At 36.9% G+C, this 27,835-nt stretch overlaps 1 protein-coding gene across 6 annotated transcripts in view; it reads right to left on the bottom strand.

Annotated features, from left to right (window-relative positions):
- Positions 1 to 27,835, bottom strand: part of RNF13 (ring finger protein 13) — a 124,525-nt gene that overhangs the window by 69,598 nt on the left and 27,092 nt on the right. For 2 of the 6 annotated variants that reach the window (XM_081026497.1, XM_081026502.1), the window contains exons 2-3: positions 14,437 to 14,561; positions 8,878 to 8,958 (exon numbers count right to left, since the gene is read on the bottom strand). In XM_081026497.1, coding sequence (XP_080882623.1) covers positions 8,878 to 8,958; positions 14,437 to 14,550 — 195 coding nt within the window. In that variant the 5' untranslated portion in view covers positions 14,551 to 14,561. Of the gene's footprint in view, positions 1 to 8,877; positions 8,959 to 14,436; positions 14,605 to 27,835 lie in introns of all 6 variants that reach the window. The other 4 variants (XM_081026499.1, XM_081026503.1, XM_081026498.1 and 1 more) reach the window with 2 other exon arrangements.

Here is a 27,835-nt window from a genome sequence, read left to right as displayed (position 1 = left end):
ATCCCTCAAATTTTATAAGCTAAATCATATAAAGAAGTCTCAAGTTAGAAATCCTCTTAATATTGAAACAGGACCTCTATGAAAGAGAATAGGGAAGAAGATCCTAATTATCAAAGAGGTTATTTCAAAGGACTAGGAGAATCTATTCATTTGAAACAACTGCTAGGTTAAACCAAGAATGATAGTCATTAGGTTGATGAGAAATTTATGCTAAAGGAAGAGCTGAGGTAAGAAAATCAAAAGTTTGTAACACTGGAGCCACAACCCATGCCCCGACCCCATTAGCTCAGTAAGATGGAAGCTCCACTCTGGACTGTAGCGGCAAAGATGACAGGGTTCCTTCTCTCCTCAGCTCCTGAGTAAGGAACATGGTACCGTGTTTCCATGAAGATAAGACCTAGCCGGACCACCAGCTCTAATGCATCTTTTGGAGCAACAATTAATATAAGACCCGGTATTATTTTAACATAAGACCAGATATAATATCACATCACATCACATCATCACATCACAATAATATAATACAATATTAGACTGGGTATAATACTGGGTCTTATATTAATTTTCGCTCCAAAAGACGCATTAGAGCTGATGGTCCGACTAGGTCTTATTTTCAGGTAAACACGGCATCTCAGCAGGAGAGGAAGGTCACCGCCCTTTCCCATCCTCTCCAGTTCCAAACTGCAAAGGCTAATGAATGTGGCAAAGTACCCAAGAACACAGACACTGGAGCCCAGATCACCCTGACCCGAGCTCACTTGCAGGGCAGAGGAGTCCTGCTGGAAGAGGCAAAAGAACACCGGCGGTGACCACTCCTAATCAGCACACTGCACACAAAGCAGGTGTCACAGAAAAATGAAAACATATTTTTATGCTAGGGCAATCATCCAGTAGACAGATATTAATAATGAAAAAACAAACACAGAAAACAGTAAGTGCACAGGCAGTTTCCTAAATTAGAAAGAAAATGAGTGAGGCTGATGCATTTTGGATGAAGACAATTCCAGAAAAATGGCTCAGAAAGTTTGTCCTCTGGGAGAGGCAATGCATGCGAACAAAGACCTCCAAAGCGCTTCCTAAAGAACTGACTTTATTTGAAACAGAGTGAGGGAAAGTTCAAACCTAAGGAAGGACCTTTAAAAAGCAATGAAGAAACAGAAAGGGAAATTGGGAAATGTCTTGAGACAAATGTAAGTGAAAACCACATACCAAAACCAGGGATACAGCAAAAGCAGGGGCAAGAAAGAAATTCATAGCTGTGCATACTCACATTGGAAAAGAAGAACTACTGCAAATCAACAATCTTTACACTTTAAGGAACAAGAATAAGAACAACAAACTAAACTCAAAGTAATAATTATTAGAGCAGAGGTAAGTAAAATAGCAATTAGAAAAAACTAGAGAAAATGAATGAAAACTAGAGTGGATTCTCCACAAAGATCAAAAAAATTGACAAACCATTAGCTTGGTTGACTAAGAGAACTCAGATCACTAAAATCACAAAGAGGTAACATTACTAGCTATTTTACAGAAATAAAAAAGATTTACAAGAGTGTGCTATAAACACTAACAGAGTAAAAACTAGATAACCTAGGTGAAGTGGAAAAATAACTGGAAACACACAAACTACCAAGACTGAGTCATGAAGAAATAAAAAAATTTGACGACCTATAACTAGTAAGGAGATTGAATCAATAATCAAAAACCTCCCAAGAAAAACCTAGGACTAGACAGTTTTACTGGTGAAGTCTACCAAACATTTAAAGAAGAATTAACACTAATCTTTCCCAAACTCTTCCAAAGAATTGAAGAGAAAGAAACACTTCCTGACACATTGTGTGATGGCAGCATTACCCTGATACCACAAGACACCACAAGAGAGGAAAACTACATACTGATATCCCTTATAAATATTAAACCTCTCCTCCCCCCCAAAAAAAACCTACTAGCAAACCTTCAAAAGCAAATTATACACCACAACCAAATGGGACTTATTCCTGAAATGCAAGAATGGTTCAATACATTTCTCTAAGAAGGACATACAGAAGGCAAGAAGACATATGAAGAAATGCTCAACCTCACTAACCATCAGAGAAATGCAAATAAAAACCACAATGAGATACCACCTCACTCCAGTCAAAATGGCTATTATCAATAAATCAACAAACAACAAATGCTGGCGCGGATGTGGAGAAAAGGGAACGCTAGTGCACTGTTGGTGGGACTGCAGATTAGTGCAGCCACTATGGAAAACAGTATGGAGGTATCTCAGGAATCTGAAAATGGAACTACCCTATGATCCAGTAATTCCACTCCTAGGCATCTACCCGGAGAAATCCAAAACTCCAATTCAAAAATCTGTATGCACTCCTATGTTTATTGCAGCACTTTACACAATAGCCAAGATATGGAAACAACCGAAATGCCCATCGGTAGATGACTGGATTAAGAAGCTGTGGTACATTTATACAATGGAGTATTACGCAGCCATAAAGAAGAAAGAAATCTTATCATTTGCAGCAACATGGATGGATCTAGAGAACATTATGTTAAGTGAAATAAGTCAGAAAGAGAAAGACAAGTACCATATGATCTCACTTATATATGGAATCTAAAGAAAAGACTATGTGAATGAACTAATCAGAGACAGTTTTGGGGACGCAGAGAAAAAACCGAGAGTGGTTAAATGGGTGTGTGGGAGGGGGTTGGGGATAAGGGGAAAGGTGAAGGGATTTGGAAGCAGCTGGTAACCACAAGATGGCCTCAGGGTTTTTTTGAAAATTAATTTGGGGAAGGTATTCTATAATGTTGTAAAGATTTTGTTGGGTATCCGATGGACATGCGTCCTATTTGGGAGACCACCTCAGGGATACTGTGGATACCTGATCATGGCATTGTACATCAGAAGCTAAACATTAATGAATGCCAACTATAATTTTATATATATAATGTGATGGTTCAGTGTGAGGTCGGAGGGATAGTGGATGGGGGGAGGGGGATATAAATGATGAACGTCTAAGTATTACCTTGTTTTGTACACCTGAAACTAATAAATAAATTAATTAATAAAAAAAAAAAAAAAAAAAAAAAGAATGGTTCAATAGATGAAAGTTAATCAATGTAATACACCACATTAACAGAGTATAGTGGGAAAAAATACATAATTATTTCGATTCATATAGAAAAAGAATTTGACAAAATTCAACACTACTTAATGATAAAAACTCCCAACAAACTAAAAAACACAAACAGAAAACCCAGAAAGAAACTAACTCACCATAATAAAGACCATATATAAAAAAACCCACATCTACTATCATACTCTGTAATGAAAGACTGAAAGCTTTTCTTCCAAGATAAGGAACAAGACAACTGTTACTTCTATTCATCATAGTACTGGAAATCCTAGCCAGAGCAAGTAGGTAAGAAGAAGAAATAAAAGGCATCTAAATTACAAAGGCAGAAGTAAAATTATCTTTTTGCACACAAATAAATGGATAGCCATTCCATGTTCACGGATTGACAGACTTAATATTACTAAGATGTCAGTACTGCCCAAAGCAATCTATAGATTCAATGCAATCTCTATCAAAAGGCTAACAAAGTGTTTTGCAGAAATAAAAAAATCCATCTTGAAACTTACATGGACTCTCAAAAGACCCCAAATAGTCAAAACAATAATTAATAAAGAACAAACTCAGAAGTCTCATACATCCTGATTTCAAAATTTTTCTAAAAAGGTACAGTAATCAAAACAGTACAGTGCTGACATAAAGACGGATACATAAATACCAATGGAACAGAGCTCAGAAAGAAACACTGAAACATATAGTCAAATGATTTTGACAAGGATTCCAAGACAATTCAACAGGGAAGGACAGTCCTTTCAACAAATGGTACTGGGAAAACTGGATATCCACTCACAAAAGAATGAAGTTGATCCTTATCTTACAGCGCATAAAAAAATTACCTCAAAATGGATCAAACCTAAACAAAAGAGCTAATATATAAAACTTAGACCAAAACATAGGGGGGAGCTTCATGACATTTGATTTGGCAATGATTTCCTGACATTAAAAGCAAAGGCAACAGAAGAAAAATAGGGAAGTTGTATTTCATCAAAATTAAAAACTTCTGCGCATCAAAGTACAAAATCCATGAAGTGAGGGAAAATATTTTTCAATCATACATCTGGTAATAAATTGTTATCTGGAATATACAAAGAGCTCCTACAACTCAACAACCACAAAACAAGCAACCTGCTTTAAAAATGCACACAGGACCTGGATAATCATTTCTCCAAAAAAGACAAACAATGGCCAATATGCACATGAAAAGATGCTCAGCATCACTAATCATTAGGGAAATGCAAATCAACACAACGAGGTATCACCTCATAGCCATTAGGATGACTACAATCAAACAAACAGAAAATAATGAGTGAGCAAGAATATGGAGTAACTGGAACTCTGTGCATTGCTGGTGGGAACTTAAAATGGAGTAGCCATTGTGGAAAATCAGTACAACGATGCCTCAAAAAATTAAATATAGAATTATCACATGGTCTAGTAATTATACTTCTGGTGAAATACTCAAAAGAAGTGACAGCAAGAACTTGAAGAGATATTTGTACACATTATTCATAGCAGCATTATCCACAATAGCCAAAAGGTGGAAGCAACTGAAGTACCCACCCACAATGAGTGGATAAACAAAATGCGGTGTATACATACAATGGAATATCAGCCTTAAAAGCAAAGAAATCTGATGTATGTTACAACATGGATGAACCCTGAAGATATGTGAACTGAAACAAGCCTAACACAAAAGGACTCTGATTCCACTTACATGAGATACTTAAACTAATCACAGGCATAGAGACAGAAAGTAGAATGGTGGTTGCCAATGGACAAGAAGAAAGGGTAAGTAGGGACTTATTGTTTAGTACAAAGTTTCAGCTTGAGAAAATCAAACAGTTCTGCTGATGGATAGTGGATGGTCACACAACAATATGAATATGGACTTCAGACCGAGATGTTGATAAAGTAGGCCCCTGAAGTTCCCTCTTCTCATGAACACAGAGAATATACAGCTACAGGTAGAGCAATTTGCTCTGAGAGAAATCCAGAAACTTGATGAGTGACTTCTACACATAGAGCAACTGAGAAAATACTGACATTGTAAAAGGTAGGAAAGGCCACAAATTCTACCCCAGTTCAATTCCATACAATCAAGAGGGAACCCCTAACTCCCAGCTTCTCCCTGAGAAGCAAAGGGTTGGCGCCACACATCTCGCACTCCAACTTTTAAGGCTTCTACCCGAGGGCTAGCCCCCCAAATCACCTAGCTCTGAAAGTCAACAGGGCTTGCGTCATGAGTCCCACAGGACGACAGCAGACAAAGAACCAGTTCTTATCAGACACGAGAGCGCCCCCCCACAGCTATCACCTAGGATTCAGTACAGAGGGAACAGGCAGAACACCCATCTCCCAGTCTTTTCCTGGAAGGGGTTTTGACTTTAGACTTGACAAACAAGCTACTGTCTGAGGGTCCAACTTCTAAATCAGCACGTATCTAGGTGCTGACTTTGATTACGCCTGGAAGCCAAAGAGCTGGTGGGCACTTCAATTCTCTCTCTGCTTGCTATCCAATAAAATCAAGCTTCCAGTTTAGCCATTAAAGGAGTGTGTGTATACCTCTAACACCCCAATTGTGTTATGGCTGTCCTACGAAGGACACGCCGAATACCTCGTTCTGACAGCCAATGGGGCTCAGCATTCACGAGTCCCACCGACCATCTTAAACAAAGAAGCAGTTTGTAACAGGTGTGGGAGCACTCACCCCAGCTATTACCCCCCAGGGCTCAACACAGAGGATGTAAGCAAAACAGGCTCCCAAATTACCTAAACAAAGAAATGATTCTACTTGGGAACATGAGCACTTCCAGTGGCTGTTCCCTCTGGCTCAGCACAGAGGGAGTAACCAAAACACCCAATTCCCAGTTTCTCCCTGATAGGAGCTGGACGACATATATATAATGTCTTGACCTTTCCAGTTGCTGCCAGAAAGTCAAGCTTCCAATTAGTACGCATCAAAGATCTGTATTAAAGTAAGGAAATGCACCAGTTGGTAACTCAAATTCATAGGAACAAATGAAGAGAACCAGAAATGATAAACAAAAAGATTAATATAACAACATTATAAATATATAATTATTATCCTTTCTTCTCTCAGATTCATTAATAAATACAAAATTATATAAAGTAATAATTAAAACAATGTATCATTGGGTTTGTAACATATAGATGTAATATACATATAAAAACAATATAAAGGAGGAAGAAAAATATAGCTATATAAGAATAATGTTTCTATATTTTTTTCTATATTTACTGGAATTGAACTAGAAACATCTGAAGTAGATTCTGACAATTAAAGATACATATGGAAAGCCCTAGCAACCACTAAGATAAGAATGCAAAAAAATCTAGTGGAAAAAAAACCAATAATGAATTAAAATAATACACTAGAAAATATTCTCTTAATGCAAAAGAAGGCAGTAGAAGAGGAACAAAATATAGACATGAAATACATAAAGTAAAATGGCAAATGTAAATCCAACAATGTCAATAATAATGTTAATGTGAATGGATTAAACAATTCAATCAAAATAGAGATTATCAAAATGGATTTTAAAAATGAAGCTCTAACTCTACACTGTCTACAGGAAACATATATATTAATAGATAGAAACACAAATAGTATGAAAGTATAAGGATGAAAAGATAACGAGAACAGCCACAGTAAGAAAGCTGGAGTGGCTAGACTAATATCAAACATAATAGATTTTAAAACAAAAAAAAGAGATAAATAGGAACATTTTGTAATGACAAAAGGGTCTATTCATCAGAAAGATATAACTATTATAAACAATTATGTACCAAACAACAGAGTTCCATATTACATGAAGTAAAAAAGCTGATAGAATTGAAAGTGAAAACAGACAATTCGACAATAATAGTTGGAGACCTCAGTAATAGATAGAACCCTCAATAATGGATAGAACTTGTCAGAAGAGCAACAAGAGAAGACCTGAACAATACTATAAGCCAACTAGACCTAACAGACATCTATAGAACCATTCAACAACATCAGAGTATATATTGTTCTCAAGTGTACATGGAACATTTCCCACAATAGGCCATACATGAGACCATAAAACAATACTCAGTAACTTTAAAAGTACTGAATTATTCAAAGTATATTCTATGACCACAATGAAGTAAACTTAGAAACCAATAACAAAGATTTTGGGAAACTCACAAATATGTGGAAATTAAACAACACATTCTTAAATAACCAATAAATCAAAGAACTCACAAGGGAAATTACAAAATACTTTAAAATGAATAAAAACAGAAACTAATGGAATGCAGCTAAAGCAATGCTTAGAGAGAAATGTATACTTATAAATACCTATATTAAAAAAGAAGAAAAAAGTCAATTCAACAACCTAACCTTCCACTTTAAAATACTTGAAAAAGAAGAGCAAACTAAATCTAAAGCAAGTAGAAGGAAGAAAATAACAAAGACTAGAGTGGAAACTAATCAAACAGAAAAATGAAGAAAATCAACAAAACCAAAGTTGGTTCTTTGAAACAAAAAAACAAAATTGACAAATCTTTAGCTGGATTGACCAAGCGAAAAAGAAGACTCAAATTAATAAAATCAGCAATGCATGAAGGGGGGACATGATGACTAGCATCCTTACAGAAATAAAAATAATTATAAGGGAGTACTATGAACAAATGTTTGCCAACAAACTGGGTAATCAAGATGTAATGGACTGAAACTGATGCCAGAAGAAACAGAAAATCTAAACAGACTTGAAACAACTAAAGAGATTGGATTAATAATCAACAAACTATCACAAAGAATGGCCAGGCCCCAACGCTTCACTGGTATGTTTCAGGAAACATTTAACACACATGTTCTACAAAATCTTACCAAGAAATAGAAGAAGAGGGAACACTTCCCAATTCATTCTATGAGGCCAGCATTACCACAACATCAAAACTAGACAAAGACCGTGCAAGAAAACTACAGACCAGTATCCTTTATGAATATAGAAGTAAAAATCTTCAAAGCAAATACTAGCAAATTGAATCCAGCAACATATAAAAAGGATTACATACCTTATCAAGTGGGACTTATCCCAGAAATGCAAGGTTGATTCATCAACCATAAATCATTTAATGTAATACACCACATTTTAAACATGAGGTCCATAAACAAAGCAATTCTATACTTGGAAATGTATCTTATGCAAATAGACAAGTACACCAGAATGAAGAACTGGACAACCTAAATATCCGCTATGAAAAATTAAACCAATGTTCAAAAATCCATAGTATTTTATGATATTGCAAAATCATGTAGCCATTGCACATTAAAATGCACCTCCTTCCCTATTAGCATAAAAAGATTTTCTAGATATACAATTAAGTGAAAAGGGTAGGTAACCAAGTGGTATGTTTCCATTAGTGTGAAATATAGATTCATTACACACATAAAAATTTACATAAATATGTATATGCACACATAACTATAAACACAAATGACACATAGCCTAGAAAACAGGTCTGAAATATCATATATACCGAAATGTTAACAGAGGCTAGTTCAGAATAATACAATCATAGGTGATTTTCTTTCTTCTTCATACCTTTTTAATAGTCTGAACCCTTTACAAATGAATATGTATGGGTTTTATGACAAGAAATAGTAAGAAATATTTTCATTTTTTAAACAGAGAGCAATAAAATTACCTTAATACTAAACACCTTGTGCCTTTATCATATATTACTATTTTCTTACCTTTAAACCTTCAGCTGGAAGTCTATAACCAAATCTTGCTGGAAGATCATCAAATGTCTGAGACGCATTTTCAAAATTATACTAAATACAAAATTAAAAAAACAATCAAGTCACAAACAATTTACATATACCATTAAAAACAAAATTTATTAAATTATTTGAGTTGTCATTTCCACAATTCTAATTTACTATCACAGCTATCACAATGAAATGAAATCAATTTTGTAAATGCACATCCACTAAAATAGCAAGGAATATACAATTCACTACACATAGAACTACTTACATTGGATTCTGATTTCATACAATAATCGTTAAACAGCAGCAATAATTCTGTAACACTAAACCACCTATCGTTTTCTGAGTTTTTTCCACAATTGAGTCCCTAGCAAGAAATTTTCTAGACAGATTATTTCTCAGCAAGAATTCCCTTTTATTTTCTTTATATCATTAGGGTCTGATTGAATAGACAAGATTTACAGGATTTCTGGCTCTAGCTATGAAAAATGCCTTCTTCCCCAGAGCAAGAAAGAGCATCAAATCATACTTTTAAATCATTGTCATTTTTTAAATAATCTAAACATTTTTATCTAGGGCTGAACAATGACAGGGCTAAATTAAATGAAACACATACATGTAGAGAGCTGAAGGCATTTGAATTATTTTAACAACTTTCCCCTTCTTATGCTACAATATTTATCAGTTCTCTACCTAAACAGAACAAAACAAGCATTCTCTGTGCTATCAGAAGATAACAGTAATAATTGTGAAGTGGTCTTGCTGTATTGTTTAAGAATGTTCAATCTGCTATTTAGAAAATAAGAGAAACAAATATAGATGAAACTAAGCAAAGATAGTAAACAAATAACTTTTGAAACAGGTAAAATTGGTGTGATGTGTTAGAAGTTAAGAGAGTTGCCATAAACTGCAGGCAAAAAATAGAACACATTTGTTTTGAATATAGATAAAAAGGATGGAACAAAGCCAGGAGTTATCATTGTACAAATAGCAAAATTTGGAAGGATCAAGCAAATCTTAAATATTCACAGAGCATGGAATAGGTTTCACATCCAGACTGACGGCTAAGTCATCCTAAATCCAACCCTTCTTGGTGATCCCCACTCGAGCCTCATGTGTCATCTGCCAAAGACATTCAGATAAACAGCTATGCAGAACAGAAAGTTACAGCTGTGTTCAGATGTAAATACCTCACACCTTTCCAATACAACAGACAAACGTGGGCTCCAAACATCTTCCATCTGTCAAGTTCCTTTGCTCACCCTCAACTCAGGTCCTGGTAACCAAACTGTCAACAGGGAAAGCTGAGCAGCATAGAGAGACGGGACAAACTGATAACAGTAACAAACTAACAACAGTAACCCAGGATCTGGGGAGTAGCATGGTTCTTGCATTCCACTAGCACCCTGTCCCAAGCGTCTTAACATATGGGTCTTTCACCTGTTTCTCACTGCACATTTGTAATTAATGCAATAAACTGTGTGACTCAACCATCTGAATTTAGTCAGTGAACCTATGCATTCTGTTACCTCTGGAATAATCAGTCTGGTAGCATACTTGGAGGCCAGCACTGCTTCTGGGTAATTTCCTACTGTAACACTAACTCAGATTTGCAGAGCACTCTATGATTACAAAGTGCTTTTATATATCCATTTTCACATGTATCATTTAATCTCTTAATTAAAACACCTTTCTTCAATTGATTTAATGCAATTATCATCAGCTTTGTGTTGAACTTGAGAAAGTCATTTAACATCTCCACGGCCAAAGAAACTACTGTAAAATAAATTGACCTAGATCAATATAGACAGACCAAAGAAAAACACAAATGTGTGCAGGCAGTACTCTTTTTTAAAAGGTACTTTTAAAATCTGGAAATGGAAAATGTACAACTGTAGTAAATTATTCTTATATAATTTCCTGTTACTGAGGAGTTTCACACTTTTTTGGCTAGGAGTTCAGAAATAAAATATCTAGCTTGAAGTACAGTATTTGTACCCCTAGGACTTGGAATCAGTTTTGTTATTGAGTGAGACCCACTTTGAAATTGCTTTGTCTTTGCAAAATAAGGATTGTCTCACACTGCCTCTTACAACAACGTTTAAAACAAAAAATGTTCCCATCATGAACAAGAGAAATGGAAACATCTTTAGCACAGAGGTGCTTTATTTTTTTAGTATGAGAGGGGAGGGGTGGGAAGGGGGCGTGCCTACTGCTCATGAAATTGAAGCATGCTCACTGTTAAAATTTTTGAAGTAGAAAATAAAGTCACTCCTCTCTGGAATCCCATCCTCAGTGATTACCATGTATTAACAGCTTTAAGGCACTTATTTTGAAAAAAAGTCTTTTCCTTAACCAATTCTCCTCTTTTACGGCAGCCTTAACAGAAGGTTTAATTTAACTTAAAAAGTAACAATTATTGGGCATTTATGACACCATGTTAAATCCCTGACAGGTATTCTCTTATTTAATTCTTACAGCAATCATATAAAGTCAGCCACTATTATCATCATCCTCATTTGATTTTAGAGAGACCACAGATGTTGAAAATGACTTGCTCTAGTGTCTGAGGGCAGCAGGACTCTCCCCCAGGCAGTCTGGGCCCAGCGCTGGCTCTAACCCCATGACCCTATACTGTCTCTCATACAGTCTCATTCTCAGAGGAAGTAAAGTGAGATTTAAGAAATGTTATGTCATTTGCCCAAGGTCATGCAGCTACGAATGCAACTCAGAGTATAACTCCATTGCTAGAGCTCGTAACTACCATGCTACCTAATCCAATCCATTCACACCCACTGGATACTTCGCTCCCACTCTGCCCACTGACCCTCACAACCACCTACCAGACAAAGACTTCTCTCTGACAAATCCTCAAAACAAATACCCAAAACAGACTGGGAATAAACAAAAATTGGATTATTTGACTCTGAGACTACAAAATGGAAGATAAAGATGGACACTGCTTCTCAATAACATCATGGCACAGATCAAAGCTAAGTGTGTAGCTTATGGGCCTCAGAATATGCAACACTGATCTTATTTCTAAAGTGTAATGCCCCCGACAATTCTAAAGCTCCAGGTTTCCAGATATAAACCTACATAATTAATAATGTCACACTTCCTTTTGGGTCAAAGGAAAAGAGAAATGATGAGATAAGAGATGAAAAGAGAATGAACTGCTAACAGAAACAACAATAAAGTACCAAGGAATGAATGCTATTAAAACATAGCAGGAAGGAACTAAACCTCCAATGAAAAGCTATTATATTAATCAGTTCAAACATGTACTGAATTCCTACTGTGTAACTCTCACTAGGCGCCAGACACATAGCATTGAGTTACACAGCCCTGCCTTCCTCAGGATCTTAGGGGCTTACTGACTAGTTGGCAACACCTACCATGTTTCCCCAAAATTAAGACCTAACCGGAAAATAAGCGCTAGCAGATTTTTCAGAGTGACATCCCCTGAACAGAAGCCCTAATGCGTCTTTTGGAGCAAAACTTAATATAAGACCGGCTCAGTTTCGGGGAAACACAGTACAGTAGCATCTCCCACGGCCTCTTAGAACTCTCCAACTGGTTGGACGAATACTGTTGCCAGGAAAGTAACGGTCAAATGGGAGAATTCAACTGCCAAAAATAAAATCATCTGGCAAACAAATAGCAGGACTAAAACTGACTTTATCTTTTCAAAGGCAGCACCCTAATGCCTGTCCAAAATGGAACTAGAATCAATCCTACAGCAACTTTTAAATCTGTATTACTGCAAACTCAGATTTCGGGGATGCCCGTATTCAATGAAAAGGAAGAGCTACGATTTTCTGCCTCTCGACTCCCTTCCTTTGAATGACTGTTACCACATGCAGTTCTCCAGCAGGGTAGTTCCCCTTCTGACCAGCTACAGGCCTGCACAACTCAGCCCCCCCCCCACCTGGGCACTGCCGCCAGCCTCTGTCCCAGCGTCAGCACAGAGACCAGAAGGAGCAGCTCCCCTGCTGAGGGTTCCTTCACTAGGTAACATCAAGGTGCACCCCACACTCACCTGCCCGAAGCACAGGGAACACTGCTGGCAAGGACTGAGTTTTCTTCTCTACCTAGGACTGTGTTTTGTCTCTTAAAAAACTACATCTTGGGCCATCTCTTGCAGTGCTCAAGGGAGTGACTGCAGGAGGAGGAGAATGATAATTATAATGAAGATAAAAAGATAACAAAACAGTGACTATGTGTCAGATACGGTTCCAAGCAGTTTACCCCATTTAATTATCACTCCCACACTCCAGCTTATAAATGAAGAAACTGAGGCACTTCCAGCGGCTAAGTTCCACTTACAGGCATTTAATGCATCGCTTAGCTGAACCACAGAAAAACAATCCCCTTCAGGTAAATAAGGAAAGACAAGGTACGTAGATGTTAGAAATGACAGAGGAAGGAGGGAAGGAGAGAGGGAAGGAGAAAATGGCAGAAGTCAAAGGAGAAATGGCAGACAAGAGTTTCACTCCTTCATCAGTCCATATATCTTCTACCTGGTTTTAAAAGTCATCCCAAGAATATCCCAAGGACTTTAGGGACCAATTTAGAGGAGAGATTTGAATAGCAACAGACTCTTAGTTCTACTTCCATTCCAACTCAGAAAGATTCAGAGGACTGTAGAAAAGAATCTAATCGACCTGTTCCCTACTAAAGAGTGTGACAGAGGGTGAGAAATCTCAGGGATTAGAGCTGCTATGCCTTCAAAAGCTAGGGTATAAAAATCAGCCTGGTTCTAGACCCTTCCACAAGTGCCACAGAATGCAGAAACACAGCGGAAAACCACATCAAGCTTTGGTCAGCAACAATTCTGGCCCTTCTATTTCTCACCTAATGTCATTAAGCAAATCACTTGTACCCAGACAGTAAAAAGAAGAAATCCTTAGCCGAGTACCTGGAGGACGGATATGCATGGGTACACACAGGAACACACACCACACACAGTCAATTCTCTTTCTAGTTTCACAGAAATGACAACTAGGAAACACACACACTTCCCAGTTTAGAGGACAGTAAGACAGTAGCCCAGAAAGGACAGACACCTAAGGTTCTGAATAGCAATCTTCTCTAAAATCTTTTCTAGCCGCCATCAAAGAGAAGACCATTGTGCTTCTCTTCTGACCATTCACGTTAACCTGAGGCTGAAAGTTTCTACGGACATCTTGTGTATTTTTAAAATATCATGATCAAAGTCATTGTAGATATACTAATTAGCAAGAAAATCAGTAAGAGTCTACATAATGCACAGCGTGCAGGTCTGAGTGTGTGCATGAGCCCGCGCCAGTGTACGCACACACTCTCAAAAGCAACAACATGTATTAGGCACTTACTGTACATTACATCTAATCCCCAATATTAAGCAATAAAAAGATGAGTAAGGTCTCCTCTCTTTCAAGTAACGACTAGGTGTGTGCGCCTGTGTTTGTAGGGAAACATAAGAGCCCATCACTTAGGACTTCTTAAAGGTTTTCTTTAAGGATCTTTTTAGATAGGAATACATTTTACTGTACTTACTGCTAAAATGTCCGCTTCTACGGGCAGCAGGTTCAGGAAGGCGAAGAGCTGGACGGTGAGGATGGTGTAGACCTGTGTCGCCGACAGCATCAGCATCCCTATGGAGAGCAGCATGGCGTGGTCACCTGGGAGGCAGGCAGGGGCTAAGTCAGCTGTGGTGCTTTGTCCCTGATGGCAAGTCATTTGATACATTAGTTCCTGATGTCCAAAAATAGCTATAAACATGTGATAACACTAAAATGAAACCTATTTCAAAAGCATAAGAACTTACAGAGACTTGGACATTTGGGTAAACACCCAAGGTTAGTCAATATCTGTGTAACACGCGGGGACCAAGTTCTGTGTTTTAACCACAAACATCCTCCCACAGTCCTCTGTTTACAGTATCCCTTGTCTACTAATTCAGTTATGGGAGAAACTAGATTTCAATCAAACTAATGATTTAAAGACTCACAAGCATCTTTGCTTTAAAATTTTTTTCACTTTAAAGAGCTTTTATAATTCTTCAAATGTAATTTAGAAATTTACATGTAAATGCACTTATTTTTTCTTGAATATTGTACCCATATTAGAGAATGTAAAAAAATAATGGCCACTTACTATAAAGTAAGACTTTTGCCTTTCCCTCCTGACAACACATCCCTATCTACACCCCAATGGCAATAGTGCAGCTACTTCTTCCAGGCTCGTCCAATTCTCTGCATGAGTCCCTATCTTACAGCAAAAAGATCCCATGGAAGGACTAAATGTTAACCAAGTATCAAAATTCTCATTGGTAAGCCTCAACTAACTATAGAACATACTTTTTAAAAGGTGAGACCAAAGTTTGCAAAGACAAGGGCCTTTATAGAGAATTCTCTCATTAAATGCCACTGACTCATATAACACCAGTTGTGACAGTGATTACTGTGGGTAAGCTCTAGGTGTGGAGACTACATTTAGACTCAAACTCGGACTCTTTGACATGCACCGAAAGAGAAATACCTCTGAACAGTTACTGAACTACCATCTTACAAACCCATTAATATAAGAGATGAAATAAAGGTGAGAACACGTTGAATAAACAGATTTGTCCCACAGAGACAGGAAGTAGATGAGTGGTTGCCTGGGGCTGGGGGTAAGAATTAAGGGAGGGGGAATGACTGCTCATGAACGTGGGGTTTGTTCCAGGGTGATAAAAATATTCCAAAAATCAGACTGTGATGGTGGTTGCACAAGTCTATAAGCCTACTAAAAATCACTGCACTGTTCACTTTAAACGCAAAATTTTATGGTGTGTGAATTGTATCTCAATAAACCTGCTTGAAAAATATGTTTGTTAATAGTGGTTTCTTAGGTAAAACACATTTTGCAATATACTTCTGCAGAAAAGAGCTAACAGAGCAGGCCTAAGGCTGCTATCCTTAGACAGGTGTCCCTGCAGGGTTGGCCCTTTCGCGGCCATCCGAGAACTTAGATTTCTGAAGGGCTCCCCACCATTCCCTGATAAGAACAGCTCATTGTGCCTAAACACTGAGAACAATGCAGTTTATGTTGAACGTGGACTTTCTTTCTGAGGGTCTAAAATTTGGGGACACGCTAGGCAGAAAAAACCCCAGTGTAAACCGCAAGCACAGAATTTCTAACAAGCTTCCCTGGTAGACGGTTCTCCAGTGTTGTCCTAACCCAGTGCTGAGGAATTAAGCATATCCTGCGTGACTCCACTGGGGAAGGATGCTTAGAAGTTTATAGCTGGTTTCCTCTGGACTTTACCCCATGCGCCTTTTCCTCTTTGCTGATTTTGCTTTGTATCTTTTCACTGTAATAAGTCCATATTCATGAGCACAACCATATTCTGAGTCCCGTAAATCATCCTAGTGAAGCACTGAACCTGGGGGTGGTCCATTTAGACAATTTCTGGCCAAAAATTATACCATAAAAACATACAATCCTTACGAAATAAGGCATAGTTGCTACTAACATTTGCTAGGAAAAATAAATATTCAGTGTGTTGACCACTGACCTGTTCAACAAACTTAATCTGAGTAAGAACTATGACTTCACTGTAATGTTCTGGAAATGCCAGCAAACTTTGGGGATTGGGGAGGGAGAGAGAGTTTAGAGGGCAAATAACTCTAAGAATAGGAATAATAATAACCACAACTGATCACTAACTAAATGCCAGCCATGTTCTAAGCATGATATTGAGTTAAACTCATTTAATCCTAACAACTCCCTATCAGGTAGGTGTCATTTCACAGCTGGGGAAAACAGGCACTGTTAAGTATTAATAACTGGCCCAGGGTCAAACAATGAATAACAGTTAACACGAGGAGACCCAGGCATTCGAACCCAGGCAGTCTGCCTCCAAAGTCTACACTCTAAAGCTGAACTAAAAATAGCAGTGATAAATAAAACTCAGAAATTGTACCCAAGGCATAGAGAGATTTAAGAATCATCAATAAATAAGTGATCTTAATATAAAAAGTGATCTTAATATAAAAATAAAAATTAAAAAGAGAAGAGGGCTAGAGAAAACTCTGAGTAATATCTAAATTTAAGGGGAGGCAGAGAAAAGACATTGATTTCACAAAAGTCAAGAAAGAAAAGAACTTTGAGATGAATGTAGGGGGAAGAACAGCAGTTAGTCAACAGAAGTAAATGCTGGAGAAGAGGCAAAAAGGTTGAAATTTTTCACATTTCAAGTCTATCCAACCTAAACAATTTTATTTCCCTGTACTCTAACAGGTACCCTTGCTCCGATCCACTCACTACTTCCAAGAATGCACCCCGCTTCGGCCCACTCTACAGCTTCATTCACATGTTATCTAGAAACAAAAGACACTCTCCTCTACCTTCAAAGGGAAACTGAGGGGAAAACTAAGAATCCTATGAAATTATATGCAAAATCTTATGTCTGTATAAATATATGCGGTTTCTGTGAAAGAGGCCCATGGATGTTAACACATTCTCAAGAAAAAGCACAAAAGGTTCTGTTGTTGTTATTATTAATTTTCCCTTCTTCAAGGAGTCTTCTGGAGAGAAAGGTTAACAAGCTTAAGTCCTTGATACTTTCTCCTAGCACTTAGACTAGTGGGTAAAAATAAATATAGACTGTCAACTATGTTACTAGGCAACATTACTTATTATAAAAAGGACTCCCTAATTGGTGAAATGCATTAAAACTGGAAAGACTATAAGTTAACTGTAAAAGCTTATAGCAAAAACAAAAACAATCTCTGTTCCTCGAGCATGACCCTTGAGGCAACCTGGAAGCTACTCACGGACTGTTACAAGCAGTGGTTCCTTTCATATATGAGATTTTGGTGTGCTGACGTACCACAGCCCACATACCAGATCTTGTCTGTTACAACCCAGATACTCCTTGCTGAGTATAAGTGCTGCACCTGGATGAATGGAAGGTTCTCAGTGAAGATACAGCTTATGTCGCTATACTGTGCTCTGAGTCTCCACCGTCCCACAGAGCCAGTGAACCTGGGGTCAGATTGTGACCAATCAGTTACTGAGACTGTGAAAGTCACCCAGAGCCGCTGTCACGTGGAGTGGCTGTTGGACCCTTCTTCCCTATTACAATTCTTGTCAGCCTCTCATCCTTGAATTTATTGAAATGTTGCAGCCTCTATAATAGAATACAATAAATTGTTTGTTGTAACTCTAATAACCCCCAAATAGAACACACTCATCAGGACATTTCTTTAGAACTATGTTTGGAAACAGAGAACACACAGAAAAATCTTCTAATAATATATTGCTAACTACAAATATCCACATCTTTTCCTCCCTCCTTTTCCGGTTCCCTCTCCCTCTCCCCCTCCCCCTCCCCCTCCCCTTCCCCCTCTCCCTCTCTCACCAAAGACAGAACATGAGCCTATCTTCATTCTGAGTGTGCCTAAAATGGTATAAGAAGATTACACTGCTTCAAGGGAAGTATACAGTAGAGAATATGCAAGAAATCCTTGAGAAGTACCAAGCGGGTTTCTAGAGATGTTTCCATCACCACCATCTCTGATTACATCCAATTTTCTCTACTATTTGACAGAATTCTACCAATTATTAACAGACATTTTATCTGAAATTAGCTTCTTGACTCTATCTAAAAGGATCCCCACCTGGGAAATTCTCATACTTTCTGTTCGGTCTGTATCACTTAAGATGTATTCTTGCCAAAATTGTTTAACTTCATTCTAATAAGCCTTTAGCTTTAACTTCAAGTTTATAGGAAGTACATGGAATAGAAAAAAATAAGCCATCAGACAAGGTGCTTCTTGAGGGCACTGCACCAATATCTATAAAATTAAATGGAGTAAAGAAAACCTGTAGAGAGATGGAATGGGAGAAGAACATGAGACTGTTATACATTAAAGAGATAAACATTAAATCCAAATGCAAAACACAAGGTGCAAACAAACCAACAAAAATACAATTTAGGAACAAGAGGGACAATGTGAATATATTCTAGATGTTAGACACATTTTTAAAATAATTGTTAATTTTCTTAGGTATGATTGTAACCACAGAACCAGCCCAAACTGGCTTTATCCTGTTCCTAACAAGACACTGAGTTGTTTTTCAGGGACAACAGAACAAAACCATTAGTTATGCAACCGCAGCATGTGCAGGAGAGAACTCTGACCTCCAATAACACCTGGAACCAAAGTTTCACCCCCAACGCCCCCCGCCCCCCCCCACACACACACACAGAACCGAAGAGCTGAGACTTGACAGGAAATCTATCATCAGAATCCGTTTAAAAGTGAAGGGCCGGCGTCCCCCGTGTCCCAGTGCTGAAGCTCCCCAGCTGGAACCTGCCCTGCCAGCGCTTCCGCATACCAGCCGTCCTCTCATCACTTAAACTCCACCCCAGACTCTGGATTGAGGAGACAGAGTTGAGCCTTGCCTCCTATCTCCTTGCCAGTCAACTTCACAATAAAAGCTTGCTTTCTTTTCTCAATTTGAGAAAATACATGGGGCCATAGTATTGCCTTCCATGCGCGTTGGCAGCAAGCCCTCGCTCGGTAACATGATCACAGTTTTGCGCTCAGATGAGAAAGTCCTTACTTTTGGAGATGCCTAGTCAGTACTTAGCAATGAGATGTCATGATATCTGTAATTTACTTTAAAATACTCCAGCCAAAAACAAACCAAAAAAATTAAACCGAAGACTAATAAATGTTAAATCTTGGTGAAGATTATATTGAGATTCATTATACTATTCTACTTTTCTATATTTTTGATCTTTGTATAAAAGCTTTTTATAATGCAGTGCAAAGAAATCATTTTAAATTTTCAGTGATCTTTTTGGAAGGCCTCATTTTCTTATTGTGGTATAGAATATATAAAATTTCACATTTTAAATATTTTTAAGTATAAATTTTAGTGACATGAAGTGCATTCACATTATTGTGCAACCATCACCACCATCCATCTCCAGAACTTTTTCATCTCCCCAAATTGAAATGCTACCCATTAAACACTAATTCCCAATTCCCCTCTCCTCCTAGCCGCAGGCAATCACTACTCTACTGTCTCTATAAATCTGACTACTCTAGGTACCTCACATCATATAACTGGAAGCACTTTTTGTCCATTTATTTCTGGCTTATTTCACTTAGCACAAGGTCTTCCACGTTTTTCCATGTTGTAGCACATATCAGAATTTCCTTCTTTTTTTAAGGATGAATAATATTCTATTACATATATACACCACATTTTGTTTATCCATTCATTCACTGATGGACACTTCAGTTGCTTGCAGGTGTTGGCTATTGTGAATAATGCTGCTATGAACATAGGTATACAAATATCTGATTCCCTGCTTTCACTTCTTTGGTATACAACAAGAAGTGGAATTATTGAATCATATGGGAATTCTATTTTTTAAGGAATTGCCATACTGATTTCCACAACAACTCCACCATTTTACATTCCCATCAGCAATGCACAAAGGTTCCATTTCTTCACATCCTCACCAACACTTAGTATTCTATTTGTTTGATAACAGTCATCCTAATGGGTATAAAGTGGTATCTCATTGTGGCTTTGATTCGAATTTCCCTAATGATTAGTGATGCTGACTATCATTTCATATGCTTATTAGGCATTTGTATATCTTCATTGGAGAAACGATTATTCAAGTCCTCCTCCCATTTTTAATTGGGTTGTTGTTGAGACGTAAAAGTCCTATATATATCCTGTATATTTTTTCCTTATCAGATATATAATTGAAAAACATTTTCTTCTATTCCATGGATTGTCTTTTTATTTTGTATAATGTCTTTTGATGCACAAGTTTTTAATTTTAATGAAGTCCAAATCATCTACTTTTTTCTTTTGTTGCCTGACTTTTAATATTTAACATCTCATTGCCAAATCCAATGTCATGAAGGTTTTTCCCTATGTTTTCATCTAAGAGTTTCATATATTGCCCTATGTTTAGGTCTTTCATCCACTTTGAATTAATTTTTATTTATGGTATATAACAAGAGTCCAATTTCATTCTTTTGTTTGTGGATACCAACTTTTCATAAAACTTTGATGAAATACCTGTCCTTTCCCCATTAAATGTTCTTGGCACCCTTGTCAAAAATCATTTGACTATATACGTGAGAATTTATTTATGGGTTCTCCATTCTATGCAACTGGACTATATGTCTGTCTCTATGCCAGTACCATACTGTTTTGATTACTGTAGCTTTGTAGTGGGTTTTGAAATCAGGAAATATGAGACCTCCAACTTTGTTCTCCTTTGTCAATATTGTTTTGGCTAGTTGCAGTGTCCCTTGAGATTTCATATGAATTTTAAGATGAATTTTTCTATTTCAGGAAAAAATGTCATTGGGAGTTTGACAGGGATTACACTGAATCTACAGATTGATTTAGATAACACTGTTATCTTCACAATATTAAGTTTATCAATCCATGAACATGGGATGTCTATCTGTTGCCACGCAGCAGACAACCCGTCTGTCTCCTCGTATCTGCCCCTAAAGAAAGGAGACTCTGTGAGAAGGATCCTTTCAGGGACTTTGCTTCACCTTTGTGCTTATACCTTATGTTTCCCCATTTGGCCCCAAAAAGATGGCTGGCTAGTCAATGATGGGTAAGATTCCCCAAGGGAATCTTGGGGGGGACAACCCAAGCCAGACACAGCTGCATGGAGACCATCCGGGGAACTCGTGGGGTCAACAGAGGTGGGCACAGCCCTTCACTTCCCCCCTCCCCCCCCCCCCCCCCCCCCGCTAAGGAGAGCTCTGCCTCTGTGGCTGCATTCCTTCCCACAAACCTGCAGGGGGAGTGACTCAATGATGTGCTCTCCATCTATTCATATGCATAAAGGTTTTGTCCCTTGGGGAAGTACTTATCCTGGCACTTATCCTGGTACTTATCCTGCAGGCAAGGGTGATTGGCTTAAATCAGTTTCCTATTATAATGTATGGGACTCACAGATCTTCAGATTGACAAGCTTTACTTCTTTTACTTCCACATCTAACTATTAAAAGCCATGCGTTGGCCCGATTCGAGGCTCAGTCCTTGAAGCTACAGGTCTCTTGGCCCCGCTTGCACTGTACTCTTGTCTATTGTCTTTCTTAACCTTGTGCCAGCTTTCTCGCTTCCCACTGCTCTTGTCGTGCTGGACGCAACGTCATCCATTTATTTGTGTCTAATTTCTTTTAGCAACACTTTATTTTCAGGGTATAAGTCTTTTGCCACCCTTGGTACATTTACTCCTAAGTATTTTATTCTTTTTGATGCTACTATAAATGAAATTATTAACTTCCTTTTTGGGATTGGTAACTTAGTATTTAGAATGCAACTGATTTTTGCATGCTGATTATGTATCCTAGAACTTTACTAAATTCATTTATTAGTTCTAATGTTTTTTATTAGAATCTTTATGGTTTTATACGTATAAGAAGACCATGTTGTCTGTAAAGAGACATAATTTTACTTCTTGCTGTCCAATTTGGATGGCAAATTGGAAAGGAAGAAGTAAATGTACTGTAATGAATAGAAGTGATGAAGACAAGATAAGGCATCCTTGTCTTCCTGATCTTAAAGGAAAAGCTTTCAGTCTTTCATCGCTGATTATGATGTTAAGTGTGTATTTTTCACATATGGCCTTTATTATGAGGTAATTTCCTTTTACTTTTCACTTGTAGTGTGTTTTTTTATCATGAAAGGGTACTGAATTATTTCTAATGCTTTTGCCTGCACAGAGATAGTCAGATGTTTCTTCCTTTCATGCTATTAATTCAGCTGGTATATTCACTGATTATTTTCATATGTTGAACCATCCTTGCATTCTAAGAATCAGTCTGTCTTGGTTACAGTGCTTTTGAATTTGATTTGCTAGTACTTGCAGAGAATTTTTGCATCAACATTAAAAAGAAATACAGGCATACCTCAAAGAGGTTACAGTTTTGGTCCCAGACCACTGTATAAAGTGAATATTACAATAAAGCAAGTCACATGAATTGTTTTGGTTTCCCAGTGAATATAAAAGCTATGTTTACATTATACTGTAGTCTATTAAGTGTGCAATAGCATACATCTAAAAAATAAGTAAATACCTTAATTTAAAAATAATTTATTGCTAAAACATACTAATCACCATCTGAGACTTCAGCAAGTTGTAATATTTTTGCTGAGGGAGCATCTTGCTTTGATGTTGATGAAAACACAGTATCTGCTAAGCGTAATAAAGCGAAATACAATAAAATGAGGTATGCCTGCATTGGTCTGTAGTTTTCTTGTAGTGTCTTTGTCTGGTTTTGGTATCAGGGTAACACTGGCCTTGTAAAATGAGCTTGGAAGTGTTCCTTCCTCTTCAACTTTTTGGAAGGGTTTAAGAAGGATTGGTGTTAATTGTTCTTTAAGTGTTTGGTAAACTTCAACAATGAAGCCATCTGGTCCTAGGTTTTTCTTTCTTAGGAGGTTTCAGGTTACTGATTCAATCTCCTTACTAGTCATAGGTCTACTCATATTTTCTATTTATTCATGATTCAGTTTTGGTAAGATGTGTGTTCCTCAGAATTTAGCCATTTCATCTAGATTATCCAATTTTTTGCTCTACAATTGTTCATAGCATTCATGATCCTTTCTATTTCTGTAAAATCAGTGGTAATGCTTCTCCTTTCATGTCTAATTTTAGTTGAGTCTTCTTTTTCTTAGTAAATCTAGCTAAAGGTTTATTAATTTTGATCTTTTCCAAAAAAAAAAAACAACTCTTGATTTTATTAATTTTTCTCTTGGCCTCATTTTTGAGAACTTGAGCACGCTGGCTAGCACATGTGATTATCTGTATGCCAGTTACTCATCTGATGATGATCTGGTAATGGCAAAATTTAAAAACTTCCCCAAACATCACAGTAAATCCTAACCTCACATTTAAATCTGTGACAATACCATATAAATCATCTATACAAAATTACATTCTAAAACTTCATTTTACAAATGGGATGCATTTAGTGTTTAAGACCAACGTTACTTTCAGGAAATTCCTTAACAAATAACTATTAATTCTGAAGATGACTCACATCTCATTAACTAGTACTGCGCCAAATAATACTCATTAAACAGCTAATCATCTCCATTAGAAAGCCTCTGAATACAATCATATTCCATTGGTTCTCAAGCTACATTCCTGCGCATCACTGGCGTTTCAAAAACTGGTCCAAAACATTCCACTGCTAACATAATGGTAATCTCTCCTATTTTGCATAAATATTAAATGGATAGTAATTTCAATGTTTTTCTCCATAAATGTATACTAAAATATACACCAAAAGAATATATACTGTAGCTATCACTAACAGAAAAAAACAAGTAAACAGCTAGTTAACTATTTTAGTGTAATTTGTAATAGCCAAATCACATTGTATTAGGTTGTTCTTACAAATGTGCTGATGGTCACGTATGTATATTACATATATATGGTACTATAACGTTTCCTCCAAAATAGTGTTCTCAATTCATACAAATAAATATATCAATAACTTTATAGTGTTCCTTTTTTAAAAAGCATCATGACTTCCAAAAGTTCTAACAACTGAAAACTACTAACATATATTAAATTCCCATAAAGCACATTTTTTTAAAGCTTTTAATGAAGTGGTTGAAAGCTTGTCATGAACAAAAGTGTTACATCAGAAAAAACAAGGCTTAACTTTTAAAACAATAATAAGATGCCCCATAGTTCTTTGCAAGGAAACCAAAGGTTACCCAGCTAATTTCTCTAACATGAAGCCATCCAAACTAAAAGTAGGCCTCATCTAAGATTTTTAACTATTATCATCAACCAAAGCCAATTTTTTTTCAGATTCTAAGACAATTGCTTCACAATTTGTTTTTTCCAAAAACGAAACAAAATGATCAAATTTTTAATTTTCAAAGGTTAGCAAACAGGTTTCTCCAAAATATAAATTCTTTCCAACCTCATACAAACTGTTCCCAACGTTTTGTGTGTACTCAAATTGACTTTTTCCCCCAACAGAAACAGTATTTGGCTATTTCCCAAAAGATATCAACCATAATAGAATCAAGGATATTTATACTGTTAAGTGACAGAACTCATGTCCTGTTCTTCCTTAAAATACACTTCCCTTATCCTTATACAGACATAGGCAATGAGTTGTCCTTTTTTGATACTGAACATTCTTGAGCATTATGCATAAAATTGTGGTACGTGAATAGTAAATTGTGGCACATGAATATAATGTACTTCTCTACAACAATGAAAATGAGTAACAGCGACATGAACAACACAGATGAATATCACAAGAATAACCCTGAGCGAAAGAAGTCACAAACATCATATTCCTCTCATAGGAAGTTCTTTAAAAGTCAAAACAGATATTACATAGAGATTCACCTTTAAGAGGTGAAAACAAAGAAAAATGAGGAACTAATCATAAAAATCAAGATAGTAGATACCTGAATGGTAATAAAGGAGTGTGATCAGGGAAAAGGTGCCTCTGGGATGCCAGCAATATTCTACATCTACACCTGGACTGTGGTGAAATGGGAGTTTGCATTATAATTATTCTTTAAACCATACACAAATGTTTTATGGACTCTCCTGTATCTATGCTATCTAACCATTTTTTAAAAGAAAAAAATAAGAATAAAGCAGTCTGCCATTCAAAACAAAAGTTTTGTTTTGTTTTTCTGACTACATGGAAATATTATGAAAGCTGGCAAGCAGAAGCCTGCCAAGATCACAAACACACAATGACAGTCAACAAATAAGGAACTATTAAAAACCAGACTCGGATTCAACCCGAGTTACAGCTTCTCAGTCAATGGACAAGAGATGGGATCTGGTAATCTGTACTATGCATATGATTAACATGTACTTCCTGTTAAAATGTTTTAGCCCAGTATATGTTTTAGCCCAGTATACTACATATCACCTAGGGGCTTGTGATAAAAATAACCGTTCTCAGGCCCCGCCACTGGAGGTTCAGACAGAAAATCTATAATTTTGCTTTTTCAAAAAAAAAGTCACTGAGTAAATCCTTATGATCAAGCTCTATTTGGAAAATACTGTTCTTAACCATAGATTAGCATATAGTACACCAAGTCATTATTCGTGAACTTAAGTTAAAAAGGGGTGGTACAGAGAGTGAAACTAGAAAAAGAAAAAAAGGGAGAAAAATAGGAATGCTAACAAAAAGACACTTCATAATTCTCTCAAATACCACTGCTGTCGCCAATCCCAGCAATATGCTACTCAGCAAACAAGAAAAACACAAATGACAATAAAATTGCTTTCACGGATATCAGAATTGTAAGCACCATTTAGGGAAACATGCAGGAAATTTTGGTTTTCTAAGTTATCAAAAATGTCATGCCCAGTGTACTTCACAGTATCAATCTCCTGAACCAGAATTTTCTGTTTTTTTATGATGCTTCACACATATGTCACCATCCTCACTACAGACAAATCAGTACAGAACTTAATTTTGTGCCTGGCACTGTTAAGTACATGACATGAATGTTTTTCCATATAACCCTCAAAACAACCTTGTCGAGTAAACAAAAACAATGCAGCTTCATTATCATTCCAGTTTCCCTATTTTAGAGGACTCCTTTTCTATGTGAAGTATACTAGAGACTAACTGGCTGAATAAGTGAACCAATTCCCTTACCTATTATCCCCACACCCATCTCTTCCTTCTTTAATTCTGAACATGCATGATTCTGAACAAAAAGCTGAGCATGCCCAATGACCCACACACACTGTTTGGGTACTATTTGGCCTCTTATGTTAACAGAGGAGGGTTATGGGGCACCAGATCAAATGGTTACAAAAATCGTTTCTTTAAAATATTACCCCAGAGCTCTGTTCCTGGCCTTCTTTTCTATACACCACATTCTCCCTTGACAAATGTCTGCGACCTGCCTGCATACCTACCATGCTTCATGCCTCTTAAACTCCTCTACACTTTTTATTTATCATAATAGTCATTACTGTCTATCATGCTATAATTTGCTTAAATGTTATGTTTATCAGTTAGTGTCCATCTCTGCTGCAAGAATATAAACTCCTCCAAGATAGGAATCTTTGTATTAGGGGTATATTACAAAGTGTCTAAAGAGTGTCCGGCACATATTAGGTGCTTAATATTTCTAGAATGAAGGCACATGTGGCCACTCTTAATATTACCACAGAGCCTCTGAAATGTGCCCACCTCTTAACTACGGTTTAAAAAAAATTTAAGACCTTAACGTTAAAAGTATTTTACGTATACATTAAAAACATGCATAAATACTATGAACCAAAACAATTTTTAACACATGTAAACTCTAGGTGAGACTCCATGTGGTTTTTATTTTTCATTTATCTGCATGTTTCACTATAAAAAATTAAAACTTTCTAAAGTCTATTTCATTTTATATAACATATACAAAAAAAGCCTAAAAGAAAATACACAGAAATTTTAACAGAAATCTGTTTTGCTTGTTCAAGTTTTCTAAGTGTGCACTGCTTTTATACCAAAAAAAAATTTTAATGAGCAAGCAACAAGGTTTTACAATTCACAAGTATATTCACAATTTGGAGAAGAAGTAATGATTGATTCTGAAATGAAATATGCAATCAAAAGAGTGAAAAAGGGCAGATCTTGAGCTGAAAGTTAACAAATCCAAACTGTCATTTTCTCTTTTTTTTTTTTTTTCATAAATTTATTTATTTATTAGTTTCAGGTGTACAAAACAAGGTAATACTTAGACGTTCATCATCCATATCCCTCACACTGTGAACCCCCCTCCCCCCATCCACCATCCCTCTGACCCCACACCGAACCATCACATTATATATATAAAATTATAGTTGGCATTCATTAATGTCCAGCCTCTGGTGTCCAATGCCATGATCAGGTATCCACAGCATCCCTGA

This window comes from Rhinolophus hipposideros (genome assembly GCF_964194185.1).
Source record: "Rhinolophus hipposideros genome assembly, chromosome: 2".
NCBI lineage: Eukaryota > Metazoa > Chordata > Mammalia > Chiroptera > Rhinolophidae > Rhinolophus > Rhinolophus hipposideros.
The sequence above is the reverse complement of the archived record's forward strand: the minus strand, read 5'-3'. Positions and strand labels throughout refer to the sequence as shown.